General features: G+C 41.8%; 4 protein-coding genes across 4 annotated transcripts in view; 1 reads left to right on the forward strand and 3 right to left on the reverse strand.

Moving 5' to 3' along the window:
• Positions 1-244: 244 nt before the first annotated feature.
• On the reverse strand, positions 245-2,006 carry LOC115255318 (uncharacterized protein K02A2.6-like). Its single transcript, XM_029853324.2, has one exon. It carries the CDS (start codon positions 1,858-1,860, stop codon positions 268-270), a length of 1,593 nt encoding a protein of 530 aa, XP_029709184.2. The 5' UTR covers positions 1,861-2,006; the 3' UTR covers positions 245-267.
• On the reverse strand, positions 1,911-4,510 carry LOC134289460 (uncharacterized protein K02A2.6-like). Its single transcript, XM_062855303.1, has 3 exons — positions 3,937-4,510; positions 1,979-3,812; positions 1,911-1,935 (listed from the first exon to the last, which is right to left on the reverse strand). The coding sequence occupies exons 1-3, from the start codon at positions 4,508-4,510 to the stop codon at positions 1,911-1,913; spliced, it is 2,433 nt and encodes an 810-aa protein (XP_062711287.1).
• Positions 4,511-5,557: 1,047 nt separating this feature from the next.
• On the reverse strand, positions 5,558-6,504 carry LOC109401195 (protein DPCD). The gene is made up of 2 exons (XM_019673670.4): positions 5,778-6,504; positions 5,558-5,709 (listed from the first exon to the last, which is right to left on the reverse strand). Exons 1-2 carry the CDS (start codon positions 6,282-6,284, stop codon positions 5,584-5,586), a joined length of 633 nt encoding a protein of 210 aa, XP_019529215.3. The 5' UTR covers positions 6,285-6,504; the 3' UTR covers positions 5,558-5,583.
• A 5,635-nt stretch (positions 6,505-12,139) lies between these two features.
• LOC109623307 (centrosomal protein of 164 kDa) overlaps positions 12,140-25,226 on the forward strand; it is a 40,287-nt gene continuing 27,200 nt past the window's right edge. Inside the window, exons 1-2 of the mRNA XM_062842786.1 lie at positions 12,140-12,607; positions 12,881-12,992. Coding sequence (XP_062698770.1) covers positions 12,532-12,607; positions 12,881-12,992 — 188 coding nt within the window. The 5' untranslated portion in view covers positions 12,140-12,531. The remainder of the gene's footprint in view (positions 12,608-12,880; positions 12,993-25,226) is intronic.

Consider the following 25,226-nt stretch of genomic DNA (forward strand, 5'->3'; position numbering starts at 1 on the left):
GATTATCTCAACGAAAAACGGCAATATATACGATTTTTTCTGTATTCATATATGCTGAATAAACAAGAACTACTAGCACTACTACTGTTTCTTATTGAAGTGTTTCTTCCAGTTACTTCCGGAAACTTCCAGAAATAAAACTTTGAAAAAGTAGTGCTAATTATAATACGTTTATTCTAGCTGACAGTCACACTTCGAATGAATCAATTTTTCTCATGCACCGCAGTCAATGATTGCTGCGATTGCTAGGATCGAACATCTCCCCCCTTAAGTCATCCAGTAGGGCTCGAATCTTGCTGGTAAACGGGTCTGCCGCCGCTCCCTTGCCGGAACCGGGATTGGTACTGGATCTGGTTGAGGCGGTTCTTCATCGTCATCTTCGGAAAAATATTCTGACTCGTCTGTTCCTATTTCCAGGTTGCGCTGATCCAGTTCGGCGGGTGCCGGATTCGGAACTGCTTGAGACGCCACATCTAATCCAAAGCCGTCGAAGAATATCGATAGTGGGCTTGAACTTTGACTCGGAACAGGATCTGGAGCAGAGTCAACCGCACGGTGCTTGAGCTGGTTTGTGTGCGAGCGGATGAGCCTCTGACGATCCTCCAGGAAAACGTTGTATGTTACACTGCCGATACGCTCGATGACCGTGGCGGCTTGCCACTGCCAGGAATTCGCTTGATGGACTTGAGCATATACGGGATCGCCGGGAGCAAACTTCCTCGAAACTGCTCCGTGCTTCTTGTTGAAACGCTCGTTCTGCTTCCTGGCCTTCGGTTGTAGTTCTGGTGCGGAATGCTTGGGCGGTAGTAACAACGTCGAAACTGTACGAATCGGTCGTCCGAACATCACCTCTGCAGGAGACTTTTCACCGAGGTCGGCCGTTGGAGTTGACCGGTAAACTTGCAAAAATGTCTGCAGCGCTTCCTGCAGTGTGTTTCCTCCCGATCGAATTTTCCGAAGAGTCCGCTTCAGCGTGTCCACGAACCTTTCTGCTAGCCCATTGGATTGTGGATGGAATGGTGCAGTGCGGACGTGGCGGATGCCATGCTGTTCACAGAACGTCTTGAATTCGTGACTGGTGAACTGAGTACCATTGTCGGATACTATGGTTTCCGGTACTCCGAACGTTGCGAACGATTGAGAGAGTAGCTTCGTTGTTGTCTTCGTCGTAGTGGTTTTCGTTGCGTACACTTCAGGCCATTTGGTGTACGAATCCACCACCACCAGGAAAAATACACCATCCACAGGTCCGGCGTAATCCACATGGATGCGGGACCACGGCTTGTCTGGAATGGGCCATGATTCAAGCGTTGTTTTGATTGGTGCCTTTCCAGCAGTGCAGCATGGAGTGCACCGCCGAACGTAATCCTCGATGTCGTTGCCGATCCCCGGCCAGTAGACGAAACTGCGGGCAATCGACTTCATGCGTACCATGCCGGGATGTCCACGATGAAATTGCTTCAGAACTTGCCTTCGGAATTTGTTTGGAACAACAACCCTGTCGTGGAACAATATACACCCGTCGACGTGGGTGAGGGATTCCCGCCTGTTGAAGTACGGACGAACATCGGGGTTTGTGATTGACCGTGCATCGTTTGGCCAACCGTCACGGATGAACTTCAACACCGTTTGTAGAGCTTCATCTGCCTTCGTCTCTTCCTGAATGGCTTTGAAAGAGACTGGTACCTGGTCGATAGTGTCGTGGATAATGCTTACCAAATCTTCTTCCAGGGAAATCGCTGCTACGACGTAGTCCTCCTCGGGTTGCTTGGAACGGTCGATCAACCTGGACAGCATGTCGGCACACCCGAAGTCGTTGGTGGACACGTGGCGGATGTCGAAATCGTAGTTGAGGAGCATTAACGCCCACCGTTGAAGGCGATTTGCGGTGTGCAATGGTATACCCTTCTTCAAACCAAAGATGGATAACAGTGGCTTGTGGTCCGTCAGAAGAGTGAATCGGCGTCCTAGGAGGTACTTGTGGAACTTCGTTACGCCGTAAGTGAGTGCCAGAGCTTCTTTTTCCGGCTGCCCGTAACCTTGTTCCGCCGGAGTGAGGGATCTTGATGCGTGCTGGATTGCCTTCAGATGTCCGTTGGGGAATTCGTGAAAGATTACTGCGCCGATGCCCGTGCTTGAAGCGTCCGCTGCTACGATGATTGGGAGCTTCGGATCATAATGCGTCAGCAGCATATCGGACTGCAAAATCTGCTTGAATCGCTCGAAAGACCGTTGGCAATCGGAATTCCACTGCCACTTCGCATCCTTCTTGAGAAGCTTGTCGAGAGGATGACGAATCTCATGCATGTTGCGAACAAATCGGCCGTAGAAGTTAACGGCTCTCAGGAATGATCGCAGTTCGGAAACGTTGGTTGGTGCCGGAATGGAGGCGATGGCTTGGAGCTTCTCCGGATCCGGGCGAATGCCGTTGCAGTCCACGATGTGCCCCAAGTAGCCTAGTTCGGTTTGGAAAAACCGGCATTTCTCCAGCTTGACGTGGAATCCATATTCCTCCAGACGTTGCAGTAGCATGTCCAGAGACGCCTTGTGTGCTTCCCAAGTTGGTCCGAATATGATGGCATCATCGAGAAACGTTCGAACACCAGGGATGTCAGCGATCATGCCGTCGACCAGTCGTTGAAACGCTCCAGGTGCTGACTTCACACCAGGAGCTAGGCGGTTGAACTGGAACAGACCTCGGTGCGTATTGATGGTGAGAAGTTTCCTCGATTCTTCGTCGACTTCCACCTGGAGATACGCGTCGGAGAGGTCGATGACGCTGAACACCACACTGCCGTTGAGTTGGGCAAAGATTTCCTCCGGGGTGGGCAGAGGATAGTGGTTGCTCTCCAGCGCTTCGTTGAGTCCCGTGGAATAGTCCGCACAGATGCGAACTTTACCGTTCGGCTTCCGTACTGCCACGATCGGTGCGGCCCACTCCGAGAAATCGATCGGCGTGATGATTCCCAAAGTTTGCAGACGGGTTAGCTCTGCATCCACCAGTGGAACCGTGTTGAACGGGACCGGTCGCTTCGAACAGAAAACGGGTTTGGCATTAGGCTTTAGAAATAACTTTACCTTTGTTTTCTTGCAGTGGCCCAACGAGCTGTCGAAAACCGCCTGATGGTCGGCTTGAAGCTGAGCTGTGACTTCGTCGAAACATGGTCCGGGCGCTGCTGCAACTTGACCGCAGAGCGAGTCGAAAGGAACTGACCACAGGTTGAATGTCTCGATCCAATCGATGCCCAGAACGTTGAGGTCCGGTGATGACGTCACGAAACACTGGCCACGCTTGACCATGCCGTTGAGGGTGACTTCACAATTGAATTCGCCGATGAGAGCGAGTTGTCCACCGGATGCGTTGGATGCTTCAATCGATGACGGAGTCAGCTTCGGTCGTCCCAGATGTTGCCACGTTGCCTTGGAAATGACGGTGATATCGCTTGCGGAATCCAGCTGTAGCGGAATAGTGACGTTGTTGATGGTGATGGTCACGTACTTGCGCCGCCGGGTGGTGTTTGCGATGTGATTCACGAAAATTCCTTTGGCTTGAGATCTGGAACCGGGCTTCTTCTTCTTCTGGTACTGCTTCTTCTCATGGGGTGGAGTTGAAGAGTCGCTTAAAGACTTTTTCACGCAGCCACAGTAGCCTTCCTTGTGGCCGACGCGATTACATACCTTGCACAGGTGGTCCGAGAATGAGCAGTCACGCACGTAGTGCATTTGACCACACTGCCAACAAAGAGTACGAGGGCTTGACTTGCTTTCCGTTCTCGGTGGACGATTTCCAGGTTTCTTCTCCGTCCGAAACGCTGTGGACCGATTGCTTCGAACTTGATGGATGTTCGATCATCGTGGTGTCCGACTTGAGGTTGACGAGCCGCTGGAACTCATCGATCAGAGTCTGGATCGTCACTGGCGCTTCTGCCGTTTCACCTTCGATGCGGGAAAGTAGCCTTGCTCGGATGTCCGCGTAGCGTGGTGCCTTGAGTCCGCACACGAAAATCAAGCACTTGAATTGGTCGATCTTCAGGTCTTGAAACTCGAACTCTTCACACGCCCTGTTGACTTTACCACCATAGCTGATGATGTCGTCCGTCTCGGATTTGACCAGCTGCAAGCACTGGTATCGCTTGTTGAAGACGGAGGTTTGCTTACCGAAGATTTTCGTCAACGTCTTGACGGTGTCGGCGAACGAAACGTCCCTCGGTAGCTTCGGAAGGATATAGTTGACGTAGCGACTGTGGGAGGCCGTGTCCAACTTCCGGAGCAGAAGCCGAACTTTGGCTGCATCGTCCAGACTTCGCGCGTCGCTCTCGAACAGATCCGCGTAACGGGCAAACCATTTTTCAAAAGTAGTGCCGTTTTCCGGATCGAAACTGAACTCGCTGATGTTGGTCGACAGTGACTCCAGTACCTGCTCGGGGTTGGTTGCTTGAGGAACGGCCAACCGCTGGAGTAGCCGGGTCATCTGCAGAATCGCTGCTTGGAGTTCTTCGTTCGTTGCCATCCTTCTTCCGGGTTCAATTCTGGAGCTCTTGAAAATCCAGAACTTTCCTCGTCGCCAGCTGAAGTGTTTCTTCCAGTTACTTCCGGAAACTTCCAGAAATAAAACTTTGAAAAAGTAGTGCTAATTATAATACGTTTATTCTAGCTGACAGTCACACTTCGAATGAATCAATTTTTCTCATGCACCGCAGTCAATGATTGCTGCGATTGCTAGGATCGAACACTTATAAAAATTTTATAAATTTATTTTAAAGTAATATTTAAATCCTTTTAATCCGTTTTCGTGGGCTTCGTGGTTGTGCGGTTAGCGGCGTCAGTCGTCTAGGCGTTTCGTAAGCCTCGCAGTGCGGGTTCGATTCCCGCTCCAGTCGGGGAAAACTTTTCGTCAAACGGAAAATTCTCCATTGGGCCACTGGGTGTTATGTTGTCCGTTGTCTCGTGTTAGTGTAATGTTCAGTCTGTGCAGCCTCTGGCTGAAGACGGTGTAGTGTCTTTTAAAATCTAGTTAAAATTTGCAAACCATGATCTAAACATATTTTTGTTGGTAAACGACGTGATGGATACCATAAGTATCTTGTACTTGACTCGAATCAAGTACAAGACACTGAAGACGACCTTACAGTTGAGATCCAAATTCGTATCTGTCAAAGGATGCAAATTCTTAGTGGAATTCAGGCACAGTACTTAACACGATTTTCCTTTTACCTAAACTTTTCATGTTTTTTTACTATGCTTGCCTTAAACTGGCTATAACTTGGTAATAGTCAAACTTACCGCAATTTTTTTTTATCCTCATTTGAAAACTCCACAACGCTTATTAAACCAGATTCCCTGTACCTCTTCTTGAAAAATTAAACTGCACAAGCTCTTCAAATTTTATACGGAAATTACTATGGGAAAACGTTTTTTTTTTTTCAATCGACCGTAGCATTTCCCCAAAAATGCTCTTTGCTCAGGGAGTTGGCACTCCTAGGCATACATAAATCATGGCTACACAGGAGCTCAGAGATTCGGATAGATTTTGTCAGCACAAATATAAGGTCCGTGATATAATTATTATTAAATGTTCCTTTACTAACCACCAATAAGTCCTTTCAACAAATCTCCACACTGAATGTTGTCATACTCAACGGTTTCCACGCTCTGCAATTCAGTCAATGTGGCCTTTTCCATCTCCACCAGAATCGGCGGCTTTTTATACTGAAAAAGGAATTCATTTTGATTTAATATCCAATGTAAAGATGTACAAGTCAAAATTTTGGTCTTACCGATATGATCAACGTATTGTACTGGTGCTTCACCATCAGGTCCTCCACCTTGGGCGGGAAATTGCACCGCTGAAACTCCGGAACCACAATCTTCTTGAAGTATTTCTTGTTCGACGTCCGCACGGTGATGGTCCGAGCATCGCCCTCACACGTAATCGTATAGGTGGACAACGGGTACGGCAGGTTCCGGATGCGCCACTCGATGCAATTGCGCGTGACCCGCTTGGACAGAAGCGGTTCCGTCGCCGCTTCCTGCAGTGCGAATTCGTCGCCGTTCTTGAGCGCCTTCGGAATCGGTTCTCCCAGCTCGATCTCCCAGTCATCTTTCCGCAGCAGATCGCTTCGGACCTTCCAGGCCCGCCTCAGGACGCATCCCGTTTCGGTGCTGTATTCTTCGGCCATCTCGGTTCCATCCTGGAAGGTGTAGTGCACTTTGCGAACCGTGCCCTGGATGGCCGAAGACTTGTCGGCGCTACGGATTTTCGCTAGCCACTCGACGTAGGACATTTTCTTGTTTTTTTTTCGTTGCTTGATTTTCACCGTTTTTCACAGGTTTGTTCGATGAATCTGTTCACAAACAGCGATCAGGATAACATTTCCATGACGATAGCGCGAACAGCCCGAACAACAGTCGAAATGTTTGAAAACAAAAACAAACCTCGCTTCCGCCCGGCGTTCCACACACGACGCCGTGCGCTCACGAGAGAGGAGAGTGCTGCTGGGTGATGGAATAGTGTTGCCAGTTCGACCAGGAAAAGTAAAATTCTAGATTGAGTTTAAATAAGGGCGAAAGTAACATGATCGATTTTTTATAAGCGTCATTAGTTGTGGTTTCAGCGGAAAAACTGCTTTTGATTTTCTGGTAAAGGATGATGGTTTGTTTCCTCTGAAGAGAGGGTTGTAGTAGACAAATCGATATTGTTTTGCTTTGTTTGCACACCCACATACGAAGTGGGAACTAGCTAGAACCAGGGGTGTAAGGTCCTGCCCTCTACGCCCACCCAAAAATGCCCACCTGCGCGCCATCTACTGTTGGTTCTAATTTGTAAACATCTTTTGTTTAATGGTTTTATAAACATCAACAATAGCACAAACATCAGTGTTTTTCTCTAGATGTTGATGCGTATGTTCAGTGTTTTCAGTAATTATCGAAATTACTTGAGTCATAGTGTTAAATTATCCTCTCATTTGAGAAAAATAATCGCCCAGGGAGTTTTCAATTTATACACCATTAAATGAAACAACACAGCGCACGAGTAACTTTCACGCAGCGAGCAAAAAGACAAAAGAATTTTCACGCAGATTTGTGTAACACCGGATCAGCACATTTTTTGTGTTGCTCCGGTGTTACACAAATCTGCGTGAAAATTCTTTTGTCTTTTCGGTCGCTGCGTGAAAGTTACTCGTTGCGCTGTGTACATCGAGTTCTGCGTGTAGCCGATTTTTGCACTTCAAACAAAACAACAACAAAAACAAACGAGAGTAGCTAATATTTCATAATGGTGAAAACAGAACACTGATTTTTTCGGAATGAAATTTTTCAATCTACAATGCTGAACATAACATCCTTTATGTTTAAATCACATACTGGCTTGCTTTTAACATGATAAAACGGTGTTAAATTCAGTTTCGCAATCTAAAATTGAACTTTTCTTGTTTGGTAGTTACGTCTTTTTACTGGTTCTAAGACATGATGGTAGGCGAAATTTGTTCCCAGTTGACAGTCAACTTACACCCCTGGCTAGAACTTATCTTGAATGAAGTGAAACCGGCAGCACTTCAAGCCTTGCACGTGCATTTCGCTTGCGAGAGGCAAATAATCTACCTTAATATAACGCTACACAACGATGCGATGTTCGCAGAGAAGCAAGAATGCAATGTGATCTAAGTAAGGTGTAGAGATCGTTTTGTGTAATACACAGATCTTTGCAGGTGTTAGTGCGCTGTTTTTTATTTAACATAGCAACCTTCAGCAACTTAACGACGACTGACGTCATACAGTCAGTTGTTGTTGTGTTGTGAAGCCCGTCTAAATTTTCAGCTGGTCCGCTTCCCCTACTTCTACTGTTACTAAGGGTGATCTGCATTTTGTTATTCCATTCAAACACAAAACAAAGGTAAGTTGGCAGCGTTTGGAAAAATTGCAGGATTTGCAAAATTTTCAACATTTCTTTCTATTTTAGGACCAAATGCAGATGGTGCATTGTGTTAAAGTTTGACGAACAGTTTAATCAAGGGGAATACTGCAATTAACCAAGGGAAATTATGGTAGTTAGTGTCCTATAAACGACGATTGTTCTGCGACACTTCGTTACCCGTTGGCCGCCATTCGATAGGTTGGGACAAGGAGTAAAGGAATATTAACTTTTTTCCAAAGTTTTACACTCAAGCTGCTCCAGATTTATGTTTTTATTGAGAGGATTTGCCCATTGGAAACCTGCGGGAGTTTTCAACTAGTTTTGTTTCAGCTGATTGTTTCGTATCGCATAAATCGGCAAGATAGAATAGGCACGCGTGCCAAACGTACATTATTTATGAACTTGTATGACGTCACCTCCCCTCCCCTCAAAAGTTGTTTATTTTTATTCCTCACTAACACATTCAAACGATGAGTTCCTCCACACCTTCATTATATCACATTGGCAAGAATGTGGATGCTAGGCGCATACGAATTCATGATTACACTTTATATCAGGGACAGACTGGTGGTATTCGTACCATGGTACAAGTTGTCAAGAAAATTATTACAAGGCTGTCTTGACTGAAGACAATAATCAGTATAGAACTCATTTCAAGATAATTGTACCATGGTACGTATACCACCAGTCTGTCCAAGGCATTAGCTTTCCACAAAGACTTACCTCAAATGAAAGGGAAATTTCATTCAAAAGAGCTCCGCGCTAAATTTTAGTATAATCAATGGAAATAAAAATTGATTGGTCGTGTGTCGGTCAATCAACGATAGTGTTGAGTTCTGTGTAGAATCAGATTATCGTTTTCTGACAGAAACGTGTGAGTGCTCCGCTCCACACCCCCGAGCTGGGCGTCGTTCTCTCGCACCGCACTTCCTTTGTGTGTTTTGCGTTGTGCGGAAAACTTCGACGGGTGGGAAAGTGAGCTCGTTTCGGTGGGCGGTACTCGATACGATTTTCCTCGAAAAATAAGCGCAAATCAAACTTTGGAATAGATAAGTGATTACGTTGTGAGGTGTTTTCAGCAGTTTCGATGAAGAATGTGAATTCTAGTGAAGTGTCAGGCGGGTAAAGTGAACGAATAGTTTCCCTTCGGGAACGGAGTCCTTAAAGTTTTCCCGAAGTGGGTGGTATGGCAACGGAACTCAGCGAAGCTAAGTGAACGCGTGAGTGTGTGATGTGTAAGCTCGCTCAGTTTTATCTCTCAAGTGAGCTTTTGGATGTCTTTGCGGGAGAGTGCGGGAGATATTCTGTGCTTTTTGATTTGTTTGGAACGGGGTGGGTGAACTGATGAACTTTCCGGGAAGAGCTTTCATAGAGAAGTCGTGTGAATGTTGGCCGTTCGCCTTTGAGAATGAAAATGTTTTATTGGTAGGTGTCTTATAAGACCGTGAAATAATATTGAGAATACTTACTTACCTTACCGATCAGGCTAGGGCCGGGGTGGCCTCTGCTGTACATAGTAGCCGTCTCCATTCCACTCGGTCCGGTTGTTTGTCTCCAGTTCCGCACTCCTCGTAGGGTCCGCAGATCGTCCTCCACTTGGTCGACCCACCTAGGTCGCTGCGCTCCACGTCGTCTTGTACCGGTCGGATGACTCTCGAGAACCATTTTAGTCGGGTTGCTATCCGACATCCTGATGAAGTGACCCGCCCACCGTAGCCTCCCGATTTTCGCGGTATGGACGATGGTTGGTTCTCTTAGCAGCTGATGCAGCTCGTGGTTCATTCGCCTTCTCCAACTCCCGTCTTCCATCTGCACTCCGCCGTAGATGGTACACAACACTTTCCGTTCGAAAGCTCCAAGGGCGTGTTGGTCCTCTGCACGTAGGGTTCATGTTGCGTGCCCATAGAGGACGACCGGTCTAATCAGCGTTTTGTAAATGGTTAACTTCGTGTTACGGCGAACTTTATTCAATCGTAGAGTTCTGCGGAGTCCAAAGTAAGCACGATTTCCTGCCACAATGTGCCTCTGAATTTCTCTGCTGGTGTTGTTTTCGGCGGTCACCAGTGAGCCCAAGTACACGAGTTCTTGAACCGCCTCGATTTCATCACCGTCGATATAAATTCGGGGTGGCGGGCGCGGTGATTCCTCCCTGGAGCCCTTTGCCATCATGTTCTTTGTCTTCGACACATTAATGACTAATCTGATTAGCCTGGCTTAACTCTTTAGTCGGCTGTACGTTTCCGCCATCGTCTCAAATTTACGACCAATAATATCAATATCATCAGCGAAACCAAGCAGCTGAACGGATTCCGTGAAAATCGTCCCACTCGTGTTTATCCTTGCTCTCCTTATTACACCCTCTAAAGCAATGTTGAACAGCAAGCACGAAAGACCATCACCTTGCCGTAACCCTCTGCGAGATTCGACGGGACTCGACTACGATTACGACTACGCACATCACTCGATTCATCGTCGCCATGATCAATCGTATCAGTTTATCCGGGAATCCGTATTCGTGCATAATCTGCCATAGCTGTTCTCGATCGATTGCATCATATGCCGATTTGAAATCGATGAACAAGTTATGTGTGGACACGTTGTATTCGCGGCATTTCTGAAACACCTGGCGGATGGCGAACATCTGGTCCGTTGTAGCGCGTTCACCCATAAATCCAGCCTGATATTGCCCCACGAACTCTCTTGCAATCGGTGATAGACGGCGGCATAAAATTTGAGAGAGTATCTTGTAGGCAGTGCTCAGTAGTGTGGTTGCACGGTAGTTCCCGCAATCCAACTTGTCGCCCTTTTTGTAGATGGAACACACGATACCTTCCATCCATTCCTCCGTTAATACTTCCTCCTCCCAAATCTTGGTAATGACCCAGTGCAGTGCTCTCACCAGTGCTTCTCCATCGTATTTTAGAAGCTCGCTTGGTAATAGATCTGCTCCAGCGGCTTTGTTGTTTTTCAACCGGCCAACATCCTCCTCAATCTCTTGGAGGTCAGGGGCCGGAAGTTTTTCGTCCTGTGCACATACTTCTACCACGCCACCTTCGGTACTTGCAACGTCACCATTGAGGTGCTCATCGTAATGCTGCCGCCACCTCACGCTCGCTCGTGAGAATATTCCCGTGATTATCTCGGCACATGTCGGCTTGTGACACAAAGCCTCTGCGCGAGCGATTCAGCTTCATGAAGAACTTTCGTGTGTCCTTAGCGCGGTACAGCTCTTTCATCACTTCGCGATCTCGTTCTTCTTGCTAGCGCTTTTTCATCCGGAAGACTGAGTTCTGCCTATTCCGCGCCTGTCTGTAACGTGCCTCATTCGCTCTCGTACGGTGTAGCATTCTTCTCGTTTTTCAACTGTTCACATTCGCCGTCGTACCAGTCGTTTCTGTGATTCTGAGTCGCAAAGCCTAGTGCTGTAGCCTACACACTAAGATCAGCTCGGTATTTTTCCCATCTTTTTACTGAGTTCTCAACAGCGAGTGACTCCACAGGAACATGGTGTTGTATCCCACTTCTGATACCTTAGTAAAATACATGTTATCTCTTTGATCGTTTATTAGGGAATGACCGGCTTAAGTCAACTGTCAAATTCCTTCCTAAGTCATGGCCTACTTAAGATTGGGAGTAGCTTAGTTATTAATGTAGGTACTCAACATTGTACACTTCCTCATACTACAAATCATAAGCTCCAGAGACATATAGAAGAGTAGACACTACATCTTGTTTTCTATAAAGGACAAGCTCGTTAGAATCCCAAGATGGCCGCCATAATGACCGACTTCTGCACCAACTCATGATTTCAAGCGACGAATTTCATAATAAACTATACCAGCGTACCGGGTCTTCCTTGGGATCTTCTTATTTTAGGCTTTTTATAAGTGTGCAAGAGCAAAATAAAAATGGAACTGTCGTTAGAAGTTTTCTTCTTCAAATTTGTGCATCTGAGGTTCAGGTGAAATGTTGAACTGGGACCCAAGACGTTTGTCATTTGTCCGTGTGTCCATGTTTGGCACGCTAAATTTGCATTTGCTGAAATGTACCACGACTTAACATTTTCCACAAATCGAAAGCTCTTCAATTCCCGAGAACCATCACCCATTCAGCCGGTCGGTGTCCCATATGTTTCCGGCACATGCGCACAATCGCTTAGCCACAACCACTTCTGTACTAATGCAAATTTGTCCTGACGAGTGTGCCTCTGTGTAACTTTGCTCTGGTGTTTTCTTCCGCAGCTTTTCATAAATTCCTCAGCACTTGTCCGGATAGGACACGCTTTTGCCTCACGCACGGTGTATCTTTGGTGTACCTATAGTCTACTTTTAGGGAAATGTCGGTGTGAAAAAGTGAAAATTCGAAAGATTTGTGGGCTTTTCGTTAAAGTTTGTATAGTGTACTGAATTAGTATCGAGTTGGGAGAAGTTTAGAAAGCCAGATATTGGAAAAGGGCCGTGGCCCTATTTGGTGTTGAAAAAGAAGCGAAGTTCGATATGGAGTGCAGTGAAGTGTGAATCGGGAAAATTGACCCGTAAATCGGCAGTCGAATTTCTAGTGATTAAACTCCGTTGAATCGGGCTGAAAGGCGTCCGACGAGCCGCGGCCAGTGGATCATGTCGTCATATCCTACGTACGACGGTGGCAACCCGGAGGAAATTTTCTTCTCAACCTATGAACCGTCGAAGGAAGGTACGGCCACCCAGTCGAGTCAAGAAACGAAACGCTGCGGAAAAATCAATGACATAAGGATGTCTCTTTTGTATAGCTTTGCCTTTTCTGTTCGCCTTTTTTTTTCCTGTGCTCTGTTGCTTGCTGATGCTGAGATTTTTCCCGTCTTTTCTTGTGCGTTATGTCCTGCGGCATAGACTTCTCTTTCCATAGTCATAATGGAAATTCTCAACGTTCATTGTCTTGATTTTTGTCTTTTCGATTTTTCACCATTCTGCCTGTGCGGAACTGTAGAAATACTCGAGTATGCCGTCAAGATTGGCATCGATCCGGAGAAGGAAACCAATCTGATCTATCTCGCTCGACAGGGATTGCTGCATCCGCTGCCGGAAAACTGGAAACCCTGGTGAGTAGAATGTGTGCTGTAATCGTTTTGTACTTATGATTAAATTTCACATGAATGGAATATGATGTTCGAATATCGAATCGATTCTCTGGGCTGAACTGGGTCAGATGCCACGTCTGGGAATTGGCAATGGGATGAGTTTTCTGAAACTAAAAACCGATTAAGAGAACAACACATTAAAACTTTTAGCCGTGTCCGGTGAGACAGAAACACCGGACGCAATGAAATCATGAATTTTATTCCACTATGGAAATACTTGTTTCACAGGTCATGAACATTTCTAAGGTCTCCAAACTGCTTGGAATTCAGGCCTGTTTTATCTATAAAAAGTTGTTTTGCTATACAAGTGAAATCCTGTTGTCTATCTTCTATCTATATATATATATAAAAATGCAGTGGTATACGTGGGACCGCGTATAACTTGCGAACGGAAGGTTCGATTTTGGTCGTCTTAGTTTTGTTCTCCCCCAAGGAAGGTTTATGAGGCAAAAAAGATGGAAAAATTAAGAGTTTTTGAAAATCGATATTCCATACATTTTGATCGGGGACTTGGTCTTGACTAGAAACTTGAAACGTCAAAAAATGCAGTAGGGAAGACAAAGTTTGCCGGGTACAGCTAGTTTATATTATTTTTTGCGTTAAAATATGCACTGTAAATATTTTTACAAGATAATGATATTTCATTTTGAATTCAACGGATGTTATAGGCTGTCAAAAAAAAACTCCATGAAATGTAGGGAATACGACGAATACATCTACTAGCAAAACTACGTTAAAGTTCCATAGCCTTTCTAACATCTGAATTAAGTATTGTAGTGAGCTGTATGAATTTTACAGATCTTCCAAAAAAATCTTGGAACATACGCGTATAAATCAACACGCGTAACCGCGTGCTTGTAGTGGTCTATAAAGGTCCGTAATGGTCTACGAAGAGATGTGGAGGTCTGCAAAGATCTCCAAAGGACATTTGATATCCTTCTAGGTGCCGTTCTACGCCCGATTGTCTCATGTTAAAGCCTGTATCCGCAATAATCGGGACACAGAAGTAAGGCTGTAGCTCTGTAATGAATCCATAAAATTAGCCAAGTAATTGACTGAGAACTCTTTGGTGTATGTTTATTATTTGTGCCAAATTTCATAAAAATCGATACAGTACTTTTAACTGTGGATGAAAAACAAACAGACGTGGTTTTAAGCATTTTGTACAATCATGACCAATTTTCATTCGCATAGTAGATGGTTCTTTTACGTTACAGTTTAAAGTTCTGTGATGATAATTATGAAATTTCATTCGCAGTTATGATACTTATAGACACTTTCTTGCAAAATTTCATCAACTTTGATCGATTGGTTTGAAAGCTACTGGTGTTGATAGGGGTGAGTGTTAGTGAAAAATTTTCGTGTTTTTCATGTACGATGTTTGCCTATTCAAACCTTTTGAATTTCTCTGCCATTTTTCATGAAATTTTCACAGAAGGTAGTTGATTATGTGTATATTATGTCTGCAAAATTTGATGATTATTGGTATAGTACTTTCAATAGTACAATCGAAACAATAAAGGGTGGTGACTAATTGCTGTCTGAGGGGCTAAAATAACGTTCAGTCCCAATACATGTTTCGACTATAAAATTGTTGATAGTGCATCGATGTTTTTGAAATTTTGCCTATAAAACAAACGTAGATTGAGAAGTTTGTGTTCAAAATTTCAGCCATTTCCTTTGCCAAATTCATAAGTTACAGTGCTGACAAGCAAAACTGGGGCTGTACAAAATTCAGTGGCACACATTCTACTCTTTCATTGGTACAACAAAAAGTACTACACCGATTCACATGAAATTTTGTAGATGAAATGCACACATCTTAAGATGTTATTAGGCCAAATTTGAGCATTTTTAATGTATCTGTTGCAGAGTTACTGCTGCATTTCTGTGTCCCGATCATTGCGGATACAGGCTTTATATGGGAATCCCATATAACATGGGACAATCGGGCGTAGAATGGCGGTATAAAGGGCTACAAATGCACGTGAGATCAATTCAGATTTGCAAACATCTACGAAGATTCGCGAAATTTCTAGTAAATCTGCGAAGGTCTAGCTATAATTGCAAAAAAGTACATTCTGTAAAGGTCTTTAAAGACCCGCTAAGTATTGCTGGTTTTCTCAATAAGGCCCATAAAGGTTGCTTAAGATGTGCTATGGGAATGAATTTGTTTAAAATGATTAAAGGTAATGGCACCGTGCACATTAAAATCGTGATCATTTTGTTAATTAGTTTTTCATGCCCAGATCAGTGTTCTAAAATAATTTGCATGTATACGAAATAACCAAACTTGAATTTAATTTGTCACTTAAATTAAGCTCAAAACAATAAAACAAGTAACTATGAAAGGTTGTTTATAAACCATGTAGAATTTTGGTTACGAGGACCGACCCGTCGAGAATCCGACGGCACACTAATTGCCATACCAATAAGTCATCGGATAGACAGTGCCCAAAGCTCACGAAAATTTTCGAAAAATAAATCTTCTCCCGCTCTGATATTTATGCACATTAGAGTGGGTCATCGTTTATATCCCTTTCGTGACGAACCAGCACAATTGTGCTGTTAAACAATAACAGTTTTGCGTATTTTTTTCAACTATTTAGTCTTAGGTTTACTTGATGTAAATTGTTTTAATTATTGAGCCATTACTTATACTTGCATGTGTGCAAACAAACTAATGTTTATAATGTGTATGAGATTTACCACAACAAGTTAACCCGCAAACACCCGGGACGATCTACTTTTGGCAGAAATGCAATATCTTCTTTATTTTAAAACACTTTACCCCGGATTTTTTTTTATAGTCAAGGGGAATAGTTGTGCTAAGAAACGCATGGTACCTCCCCCCTTTGCACCCTCCCCCCTTTTGTGGGGAGGCGAAAATACGTGGCTTTTTTTTGTATTTTTTATAAATTCTACATGTTTTTGCTCAAATTTCATCGTTTTGCTAATCATCAATAGTTTTCACTGGTTCTAGACATGCAAAGTATTACTACCCATCATAGTCAGTTGAAGTTTTGATTCCAGAGCTATTCTAAGGCCTCCAAAGTACTCTGAAGTTTGTGACACAAGTCTGACATTCTCAATCAAATTTTATACACGATGAATGATTACAGAACATTGTCTACGGTACTCAAAAAGCCTCAAAGCACCCCTAGAAAATTCATGGTACATGAATTGGGTGATCTAGGTCATCCAAACTACTCTGGAATTTATTTTCTTAAGATCTCGCTTCGTCGGTCGAAGCGAGGTCCGGTTCGAGAACTTTTCTACGGGTCGGCAGTAGTAGCCGGCTCGGGAAGCAAGCTATATGTGGTCGAGGATGTAGTCAAATCACTTGCAGCATGCAGAGTTTAGTGCGGATTAGGGGGTTCAAAATTCGACCGTTACCCTAGACCATATTCCCGGCAGATAGATGGGTTCGGTAACAAGACTCGTGGCACTTCCGGCGACACCGAGGCGGCAGAAAGAAGAACGTCGGCAGGGGTGGGTACGCTGTTGCTTCATGGAGGCAGAAGATGGTGCACGAAACGTTAGGGAAGATACGATTAGGGAAGTTAGCATAGAGAGATGAAGAATGTAAGAAAAAAAAGAAGATAAATAAATGTGAGGAAATGTGATTTTTCGTGTTCTAAATGCGTGAAAGGAATGCGCAAACCCTTAAGATGTTACAGAGTTCCTAGGGAATGTCTCAGGACTTCCCGTGAAATTCTTCAGAAGTTTCCCAGCAGTTTTTCGAAAATTTATTCAGGAGCTATGCTGGAATTCCTTCAGGAGTTCCTCAGGAATTACTTCAAAAACTTTTCGAAAAATCCTATAGAAGTTCCTCGGGAATTCCGCCAGAAATTCCCCGAGGATTCCACGGGAGTCTCCCAAGGCTTTCTTCATGGGTTCCCTAAAAACTCATCAAGGAAGTTTTCCCAAGAGTTCCTCCTGGAAATTTTCCAGGGATTCCTCCAGTGGTTTCTCTAGAAGTTCTTCTAGTGATTCCCCCAAGGATTCCTGCATGGATTCCTCCATGGATTTATCCAGGAATTCATTCAGGTATTCCTCCATGCTCCCTCAGAAGTTCTTCCAAGATTTCCTCCAGCAACTAACCCAGAATTCATCCAGAAATTTCTCCAAGACATCTGTCTAGAATTTTTCCAAGAATCCCTCCAGGAATTCCAAAAACTCCTACTGTACCTTCCCCAAGAATTTTACCAGAGAACCCTCCAATATATCTGCCAATAATTCCTTCAGGAATTTCGCTAGAAATTCCTCCAGGGATTTTTCAAGAAATTCTTTTGGAAATTTTAGAAAATTCTCCAGAAATTTCAGAAATTAAAAAATCTTCCAGAAATTCCTTCATGAATAGCTCCTATATTCTTCTGAAAACCTCCAGAAATTCCTCTACAAAATACTCCCGGGACAACTCCAGGGATTCCACCGAGAATTCCTTCAAGGAATTCTTTCAGAATTGTTTCAAGAAGAACTCTAATAAGAATTTCTCCAAGACCTGCTTCAATATTTATGTCAAAATTCCTCCAGGAATCCGTCCTGCAATGGCCAAGGATTCCTTTATAAATTTCTCTAGGAAAACCTCCAGGGTTTTTCAATAAATACCTTCAGAAATTCCCCCAGAAATGCCTATTGGAGTATCCCTGAGAATTCCCCCTAGAATTCCTTCAGGAAATCCTCCAAGAATCTCTCTAGGAATTTCCCCAGGGATTCCTTGAAGATTTTTTCAGGAATTCCTCCAAGAATTCCTACAAGAATACTTACAAGAATTTCTTCAAGAATTTCTTCAAGAATTTCTTCAAGAATTTCTTGAAGAAATTTCTGGAGAATACCCTGGAGGAATTCCTGAAGTACTTTCTGCAAGAATTCATGTAGTAATTTGTGAAGGAAGTTTTAAAGAGTTTCCCAGGGAAATTCTTAGAGCAATTTCTCAAGGATTTCCTTGAACTGCGAGGAAATTTAGAATTTATTTTGTTCAATTTTTAATTTCTGGAGGATTTCATGAATTATTTCCTGTAAGAATTTATGGAGTAATTCATGCGAGTAATTCCGAATTCATGTGAGGTATTTCCCGCAAGAACTGGAATTGAAGGCATTTCTGGTGAAATTCCTGGAAGAATTCCTAGAATATTTCTTGAAGGAATTCCTGGGGTGTTTCCCGGAACAATTCCTAGACGATTTCCTGTAGTAATTCCAGAAGGAATTCGTAGAGTCATTCCTGGAGAAATTCCTGGAGTAATTCCTGAAAGAACTCCTGGAATATTTGCTTGAAGAATTCTTGGAATATATCCTGGAGTATATCCAGGAAGAATTCCTGAAGGAATCCCCGGAGGAATGACTGATGGAATTCCTGAGATAATTTAAGGAGGAATCCCTGTGAGGAATTCCGGAAAGAACCCTTGTTGGAATTGCTGGAGGTTTATGGGATAATTTTGTGGAGGAATTCCTGAAGGTATTTCTGGAGGAACTCCTGGAAGAATTTCTGGAGGACACCGTGGAGGAATTTCTGAAGGAATCCCTTGATGAATTCATATATAAATTAGCAGTTATTCATGAAGAAATTCCTGGAGGTACTCCTGAAGGAATTTCTGAAGAAATTACCCGGGAAGATTACCTGGAGAAATTCTCAGGAGAAATTTTTGGAGTCTTGGCTAGAAGAATTCCTGGAGGAAACTCTGGAGGAATCCCTGGAAGAATTTCTGGAAGAATCCCTTGAATCCTGAAGAAATTCCTGGATTAGTTGTTGGAGGAAATCTTAGATAAATTCCTGAAGGAGCTCTGGATAAATTCCTGACTGAACTCCTTGATGAGCCCATGGAGGAATTCCCGAGGAACTCCTGCAGGATTTTTCGAAAAGTTCTTGAAGGAATTCCTGATGAACTCCTGAAGGAATTCCAGGATTGCTCCTGAATAAATTTTCGAGTAACTGCTGAAAAAAACCCCTAAAGAATTTCACGGGAAGTCCTGAGGCATTCCCTAGGAACTCGTAGATGTTCTCGGAGAACATCACGATGAATTTTTGAGGGACTCTTTGAGGAATTTCCGAGAACGCCTAGAGTAATGCTTGGGCAATTTCCGACACTTTCAAATACCATAAAAAGATCATTTGTATGTCAGTGGATGCACAAGCAACACAAAGAAATACTCAAAACATTATGAGATACAACAGAGGTAATCGTGGAAAAATAAAGTAAAGAGATACAAGAGTAGAGCTTATAGAGCTTGAAGGTCTTAATTCCAGAATAGTTTGGATGACCTAGATCACCAAGTGAATGTTGCTAAGTTATCAGAATTGCACTCTGAGGTTCTAAGAGTAGCGTAGATTATATTTCGCAAGCATTCGCTACAATAGAAATATCCTAAGATTTACAGATATTGCGACCCATACTTCAAAATACATTGGGTCCATTTGTATGCCAGTGGACACCCAAATTGCAACAAATACAGATACTCGTAATATAATGAGGTGCAACAGACACAATCGTGAAAGAATAATGCCGTTCCTAATTCCAGAATAGTTTGGAAAGCCTGGAATATCCCATGAATGTACCAAAAGCAATATAGATGTGCACCGAGGTTCCATCAACACTATAGACTACATTCCCCGAAAAATTTTCACAACTAAAGCAAGAGACAGTATGTAGATATCGTAAGCCAAACTTCAAAGTGTATTGGAGGCCATTTGTATTTCACGGAATGTCCAACTACCACAATATCAAGTTGCTCATAGCATTGTGAGGTGTAATGGACATCAACGTGACTAAATTTCTTGAACAGAGTGAACACAAACGATGGTAGATGTTTTAGATCTTAAGAAAATAAATTCCAGAGTAGTTTGGATGACCTAGATCACCCAATTCATGTACCATGAATTTTCTAGGGGTGCTTTGAGGCTTTTTGAGTACCGTAAACAATGTTCTGTAATCATTCATCGTGTATAAAATTTGGTTGAGAATGTCAGACTTGTGTCACAAACTTCAGAGTACTTTGGAGGCCTTAGAATAGCTCTGGAATCAAAACTTCAACTGACTATGATGGGTAGTAATACTTTGCATGTCTAGGACCAGTGAAAACTATTGATGATTAGCAAAACGATGAAATTTGAGCAAAAACATGTAGAATTTATAAAAAATACAAAAAAAAGCCACGTATTTTCGCCTCCCCACAAAAGGGGGGAGGGTGCAAAGGGGGGAGGTACCATGCGTTTCTTAGCACAACTATTCCCCTTGACTATAAAAAAAAATCCGGAGTAAAATGTTTTAAAACAAAGAAGATATTGCATTTCTGCCAAAAGTAGATCGTCCCGGGTGTTTGCGGGTTAAACATTAAGTGAGCAAAAATTTGCAAAACATGAAAAAGTTTTATCTGTCGCAAATTTTCAATTTTTGATTTATCCAATTGGACAAAGTTAGGAATCGAAACTTAAGGAGTAGTTCTCGCAATTGCCAAAGAAAAAGTGTTGATATGTTAACAAGTCAGAGAGTTCTGGAGAGCCAAATCTGGGCAATTTGTATGAAAATTTCAGTTTTTTGCGCTCCGTCACGAAAGGGATATGGAAAAATGAAAAATTCAATGGTATCCCATCAGATCAAAGCTTTTTTGATCCCATTTCAGGATCCAAATGACGGTGCAAAATTTGGGCACGATCGGTAATGTCTACGTTTTGCGCATCGCGTTTGAAGTTTGTATGTGATTTTACATGGGAAAACAAACTTTTTTGCATTTCTCTCATAACAAGCTCAAATTTTTCTAAAACCACGTAACCGATTAAGTGAAAACATAGCCTAGGGTGTCCTGAAAAACTTTGTCGAAGACCACGAAATGATCTGATGCTTATGAAAAAAGTTATAGCGTTGGCATTGCTTGGCGAAACAGCATGATTTTGTTGCTATTGTTATTCCTTTACATGTTAAAACATAAACACATGCATGCGGTTCGTTGGTTATAACTATTTTCACAAGCATTGATCGCTTTGCGGTCTTCAACAAAGTTTTTCAGAACATTCTAGGCTACCATTTTACAGTATCGGTTAAAAAGTTTCAGACAAACTTTTTCAACTTATGACAAAAATGCAAAAAAGTATGTTTTCCCATACAAAATCCCATACAAATTTCAATTGCAATGCGCAAAGTGTAGACGCAACCGATCGTGCTCAAATTTTGCACAGATACTCAGGACCCGAAACGGAACCAAAAAGCTTTGATCTGAGAAAACGGTTCCGATGACCCACACTAATGCACATTGCACATCAGAGACGTATAGATGTTTATCTAACTGAATTCGAAGGCGATTATTGTGAATTCACTCACTTCCTAATTAACCCTTTTAATGGCAGAACGTACGGACTACGGAGTACCATGGATAACAATATGGCCATATGGCTGGGAATATCAAACTAATAACTATCAAATCACATATTCTGTTTTAATAACTTGTTTTGTTATTATTAACTTATCAAGACATAACTTTTTCATAACATGTTTTGATTGACAATCTTATTTTGTTATGATCAAGCTATTGAAATACACCCATAAAATAAATTTTAATAATTTGTTTTGTTATGGAACAAAAACAAAACAAAAGAGAATGTACAAAAATTTTTATGCAGTTCAGTATCATAATTTCTACTTAATACTACCCATTTCAGTATCATAATGATCTACTTTTCCGTACCGGTTCATTATGCAACTAAAATGAGTTGCATAATGAAAAATAGTTGTATAATGTTCATAATACAACTCATTTGAGTTGCATTATGAACATTATGCAACTCAAATGAGTTGCATTATGAAAAAAATCATTGCATAAAATTTTGTATGGAACTCGTTGCAAAACTCGATTTTTTCAGCACTCTTCGTATTTATCCAACTCGGCAAGCCTCGTTGGATAAATGTACGACTCGTGCTGAAAAAATCAACTTTTTGCAACTCGTTACATAAATAACTATTAAACAGTAAGTAGCACGACAATAAAATGTTTTGACACTGATTTTTATTGATTGATGAATTGATTGAAATTGATTTTATATAATAACTAGCAAGGATTATAATATGTTTGTTTAGTTATATATATATATATATATATATATATATATATATATATATATATATATATATATATGGTCTCGTGCCATTTGGCCAGGTGTATGGTAGCGAACCACTTGGGCAGCGGCCGGTATTTTGGGCAATCTTCGCTATAACTCAGTCAATTCCAAACCAATTGACTAGAAATTTTGTACATGGCTAGATACTATACGCATCTCATTGCGTTCCAAAAATTGTGTCAATGTGTTCAGAATTGGCTGAGTTATAGCAGAAAAGTGCCCAAAATAGGACCCCTGCCGATGAGATGGTTCCACTTCCCTACTTAATTTGATCAATTAATGCTGTAACTAAGTCAATTTCAAACCAATTGATTTAAATTTCTGTAAGGGTGAGATAATCTACGTAACTCATCGTGTGCCAATTAGGTATAAAGCAGCAAGTGTCCAAATTAGGTTCACCTGCCCTAATGGTACAAGACCCTGGCATTATTACTTACTTTGTTATTAGTGGAGCCTCGTAGCCGTGCGGTTAGGGTCACCAAGCTTATAATCGCACCATGCTATGGGGTGAGGGTTCGATTCCCGCTTCGGGCGTTGAAACTTTTCATGAGAAAGTTTCTTCCCCGTTTCCACTGGTGCATGCTCCGTTGTCCGTTGTCTAATGTTAAGTTTAAAACAGTCTGTACAGCCGAAAGCTGAAGAAGTTGTCCGTGTCTTTTTTATATTATAACTTAATTTGGCCTCGGATTGTTATCAATAACTTTAAAATATTAACATTTGTTATTGAAATATTTTCCAAATTCATTGTTATTATGTTGTTATAGAAACTAACAAAACATGTTATTAAATTGGTCTTCCAGGAACATGTTTTTGTTATGATTTTTGTTATTTTGCCGCTTATGACAGCCAAGTTTATAACACAATTTGTTATGTTAATCACATGAAAATAACTGATTTTATTACTCAGTTATTTTGACAAAATAGCACATTTTATTATGCTGTTGTTATTCCCTTCTGCTCGGGTGCAACTGCAAGCGTATATTGAATGGCGATTGAGGTAGATTCTGCAGAACTCGAAAATCCTGAACTCCAGACATTTTGCATATCATACAATGTCGTACAACCTCAAAAGATTTCATCGTAGCATTGCGCACTGCTATGAATAACAATGACCGTAAACCGCAAGCACAGATTGAACGGTGATAATCGTAGATTTTGTAGAGCTTGAAAGCCCTAAACTTCAGGGCATTGTGTAAACCTTGCAATGTCCGGAAATTGTTAAAAGAACTTCTCGTGCAATTACAATGCAACCCGGATATAAACGACCGCAGGCCGCAAAGTTTTATTGAATTGCGGCTGCGGTAGACCCTTTTGACCTTGTAAGTCTTAACTCCAGGATAGTTTGGATATAGGTACTAGAATATCCAAAAAAAAACGAAAACAGCTGCCGGCTTATGTCTTGCGGTTCTACTTTTATTATGACATAATTGTCCTATGAATTTATTGCATTGATTACTTTTGCTTGCAGAGCATATGACTTGAACTTCATAACGTATTGGAGTATTTAAGTTTAAGTTTAAAGTGATCTATAGATATATAGATACATGACTTGAATTCCATAACGTATTGGAGGCTTTAAGCCTTTGGAGCCGGAGGGGTCGTATAAGACCCCAACATACAAAAGGCTGTATAAATTTACACATTCAATAACACAGAATACTGTCTTCGGCAAAGTTGTTGCAAATTGAGTCCTCTTTTGAGGAAAAATGTGAATATTTGTATTTGAGACTTTATTGTCAATCTAGAACTGTGGTGCTCATCCTGCTGCCCACCAAGCCTCAAGATGCGACCCGCGGAGTACTTTAGGACGAATAAAAAATTTTAAACGATTATTTGAAATAAATCGTTAAATTTATTAAGGAATCAAACAAACAAAAAATTCTGATCAATTTTCACAGCGTTGAACACGAATTAAATGATAAATAAACAAAAAGAACAATCCGTTCTGGTAAGATTCGAAATCGCAACTCCAAAATAAAAAATGAAAGTTTGTTTAAAATACAATCTTGAATCATTTTAAAATTAGTTGCAGTTTTTAAGCGCAGTCAATGCAACACTGAGCAAATATTTCACATTTCGCCTTTCCGAAGAACATAAAAACACAAAGCACGAAGTTTTTGACAAAATTCTCAACGAATCTCAACTTGGTTGCCAATATTGTTTAATTTTCACTGTTTGTTTATATTTCTATTATAACACTCACACATTTTTCGAAACAAAACTTACGAATCCAATTTGAATTGTCCAAGCGAAACTTCTGAACGAACTTAAAGAAAAAAATCTCAGGCGAGATTCATAAAGCGTCTCCTGTGCCCTTTTGGAGAAACTTTTGGATACATTTTTGGAGAAACTTGTTTCTTGGAGTTTCTTATTGGAGAAAAATTTTAAGTAACTCTAAGCAAAACTCAAATCATCCTGGAGAAAATAAACCTGAAGAAACTCAATGAGAAAGTTGTGGCGATATTGCATGGAAATTATAGGAGCATCTCTTAGAAAAATGTTCTGGTGCCACTCTAACAGGAATTTCTTAAACAACTTTAGAATAAATTCCTCGAACAATAAAAAGAGAATTTTCAGGAGTAACTACAAACAAGATTCCAGGACCAAATGCATCAAGACACAAAAGATGCCTAGAACGCCTGAGGAAAATTTGAACAATAAATTTGAAGCAACTTATGCAGCAACTTTAGAAGAAAATGTTAAAGAAACTTCCGGAAACAATTGTTAAAAATTTAATTTTTGAAGAAATTTAATGATGAAGTATTTCATTAACTTTAGAAGAGACTTATCGAAAGAATTTACTAAAATCTTCAAGAAACTCCTGAAAAATTTTCGGAAAAATCCGGAAGCTATTCTAGGAGAAATTCATGGAAACGATTGATAAGGAATTCCTGAAGTAACTTCAGGGCAGTTCCAAAGGCAAATCTAAGAGGAGTTCTTGGAGGTGTTTCAAGAGAACTTCAGAAAAACTAAAAGAAACTTCAAGAAATTTCTCGAAAACCTTCTGGAGCAACTCTACAAGAAATTTCAGGAGAAAATCCAGCAAACCTTTTTGGAGTGATTCAAAAGAAATTCTAGTAAAAGCT

Source organism: Aedes albopictus, chromosome 3, assembly GCF_035046485.1.
Source record: "Aedes albopictus strain Foshan chromosome 3, AalbF5, whole genome shotgun sequence".
NCBI lineage: Eukaryota > Metazoa > Arthropoda > Insecta > Diptera > Culicidae > Aedes > Aedes albopictus.